Source organism: Stigmatopora argus, chromosome 4 (genome assembly GCF_051989625.1).
Source record: "Stigmatopora argus isolate UIUO_Sarg chromosome 4, RoL_Sarg_1.0, whole genome shotgun sequence".
Taxonomy (NCBI): domain Eukaryota; kingdom Metazoa; phylum Chordata; class Actinopteri; order Syngnathiformes; family Syngnathidae; genus Stigmatopora; species Stigmatopora argus.
This window is the reverse complement of record NC_135390.1, coordinates 10,384,113-10,386,803: the sequence shown is the minus strand read 5'-3', so window position 1 is coordinate 10,386,803 and position 2,691 is coordinate 10,384,113. Positions and strand designations below refer to the sequence as shown.

The 2,691-nt window shown below is 39.0% G+C and overlaps 1 protein-coding gene across 1 annotated transcript; it reads left to right on the top strand.

The window, feature by feature from the left end:
- The first annotated feature begins 429 nt into the window (after nt 1-429).
- Nucleotides 430-2,409, top strand: LOC144073346 (SPRY domain-containing SOCS box protein 2). Its single transcript, XM_077599093.1, has 3 exons — nt 430-808; nt 1,290-2,036; nt 2,106-2,409. The coding sequence occupies exons 2-3, from the start codon at nt 1,304-1,306 to the stop codon at nt 2,234-2,236; spliced, it is 864 nt and encodes a 287-aa protein (XP_077455219.1). The 5' UTR covers nt 430-808; nt 1,290-1,303; the 3' UTR covers nt 2,237-2,409.
- The last annotated feature ends 282 nt before the right edge of the window (nt 2,410-2,691 follow it).

Sequence of the window (2,691 nt, the reverse complement as noted above, 5' to 3'; positions counted from 1 at the left end):
GAGGCATCGCTAACATTTAAGGAACACTGGCGCCCTCTAGTGGTTAAACACGGACTCTCAACATTTTTTGCAGTGGAGATCATTCACATATCTGTTTAAATATGAGGTTCTCAAATTTGTATAATCAGGAAATTATTTCACCGGGAATTTTTTTTACACGAAAAAACTAATTCAAACAAAAAAGTGTGCTGAGTTTTATAGCTACTGCAGTTAAAACGGGAAGAAAAACATAATATAAATAAGACATATTTTTGGACTACGTATAATGTAAATGTACGTTGTGTGAATATGTATGTGTGTTGCCTGTTACAAGGCAATAATGTTTTTTAACTAAACGTTAATATTGAGATATAGCCTCGCTAAAGTCAACATTGAGGGATAAATACGACCTTTGCGCATGCGCGTCACGGGAGTAAAAAATGAGCCTATTTTGTCTTTCTCGTTTTGTTAGTCAAAAGCCCGAATTTGCTTCTATTTTTATGTTTCGCTATTTATGTTTATGTCCATTATAGAATGCGCTAAAGCTCTACAAATCTAAAAGCACAACCGGCTCATGTTAATTTAATTTAAATGTATTTGACTCTCGACTCCCCGCGACCCTTGTGAGGATAAGCGGTTCAGAAAATGAATGAAAGACTGTCGCCTGTTAAAAAAAAAGGACTTCTGTCAGGGATATTTGGGCTTTGCGTGACTCGGTGTCAGATATTACAATCGTTGGGGGAGTGAATACCCACGATAGATGCGATAAGAGGCTTTTTAAGCGGACGCAATCGTCTGCACTGCTGTCAGACGAAAGACTCCATCACAAGTAAGAGCCTAAAAAGAAGTTTTCTTATTCATTTGTCCTGTGATGATTTTTTAATTTTATTTATTACTTATTTTTTATTATTATTTATTGATTGATTATCTGTTCGTTTTTTGTTGTTATTTGTGCACTTCCCTACTTTATTTACCTAATTTATGTTGACTATATTTATTATGTTGACGCTACTTATTTATTATGTATTACTTATTTCTTCATTATTTATTTATTAATTATGGTTATTTATTTGTCTGTGGTTTGTTGTTACTGTGCACTTCGTGGTGAGGTTTTACATCGCATTATACTTATATGAAGACAATAAACGCATTCAATTCAAATGACAATTTGCATATATACACACACATATATATATATATATATATATACGTATATATATACACGTATATATATATATAATTATTTTATTATATTTTATATTTTTTATTACTATTTTTTTCAACAATAAACACTTTGTGTCCCCCAACAGATCAGTTAATACCAATGGGTCTTTTGCTGTCAACGTGGCTGCAAGGCAGGACAAAAAAGCATTTGCCTTCCCTCTCTGCTTTCAGTTCTCTGGCCGTCCCCATGTCCTCTCGCCTCAAAGTCATTTTAAACGACTCTCCAGTTCGTCCAGGACACAGTTGCTCGCGTTGGAGCTCAATTCACTGCTCCCCTCACTTCCTTCTGTCTGCTAGCAGGGAGGAAGCAACTCGTTTACCCGTGGAGTTGAGCAGCGACGGGGTAAGGGCAGAAAAGGGGGTGAAAGCCGGGCTTCACATATGGGAGGTGATGTGGAACCCCAAAGAGAGAGGCAGTCATGCAGTCTTGGGATTCTCCAGGCAAAGGTGTCCTCTGCAGGCCTCAGGATACAATGCACTGCTGGGGTCAGACTCGCAGTCTTGGGGCTGGGAACTCCAAAGCAATCATCTCTGGCATAATGGACAAAGTCAGGGAACTTACCCAGAAAAGAGTTGGACATATTACAGTAAAGAAGCATGGTCGTCCCAACTTGTCACGTCAAGTAGAGATATGCCAAATGCACCTCTTACCATCCCTGAGCGCACCCTCATGGTCTTAGATGCAGACGCAGGTACTATTGGATTCGTGGTTGATGGTCACTTTCTGGGTGCCGCCTTCAAAGACCTCCCCCGCGGTGTGGAGCTGTTCCCAGCAGTGAGTAGCGTGAGGGGAGGAGCCTGCATACGACTACGATACCTGAACGGCGCCATTTGTGAGTGCTTTTTGTTGTTGGTGTTTTGGGCTGCCATAATTAATACCTTTTGTTCTTTCCTCCTTTCAGCTGAACCTCCAGCCTTGATGGCTCTGTGTGCACTCATTATACGCCATCATGTAGGCTTGCCAAGGCAAAATCACATGGACAAGCTGTGTCTCCCACCAACTCTGCAGCACTACCTTCTTTCCAGTCAATAGTTTACATTTTCCTTATACTGGCCAGAGCATCGATGGACATTATTTTTTATGCTTTTTCATGCATTATGGTTTCACATCTGTGGGTAGTAAACAATCCATTCCTATTTTTAATGGTTCTGTTTGTTGTTATACTTCATACCGAATAAATGAAACCCAAAGGTTGCAATTTTGTGTCACTGCCGGTAACAATAAATATGTTTGTCAACCCAAAAAGTTGCTGTGTCATTTGACTGTCTGTGTCTAAAGGTACGCATCCAGCAATTTCCAATCAATTTCCACGTTATTTGGTCTGTATATAAGCTAATATTAGCCCTATTTTAAGGCCTTTAGTTAGTTTAAAATATTTCTTTTGGGGTTAATCCAGTAGTTTCTCACACACAAACACCAACCATGGTTGTAGTGCAAAGGTACTTTAATAAGATTTTTGGTGGCCATATTCTATTAAATTTGTAAAT

Coding starts and splice junctions, on each gene's coding strand:
- LOC144073346 (XM_077599093.1), top strand. CDS start 1,304: ATGGGTCTTTTGCTGTCAACGTGGCTGCAAGGCAGGACAAAAAAGCAT. Junction 2,037..2,105: donor ATACCTGAACGGCGCCATTT/GTGAGTGCTTTT, acceptor TCCTCCTTTCAG/CTGAACCTCCAGCCTTGATG.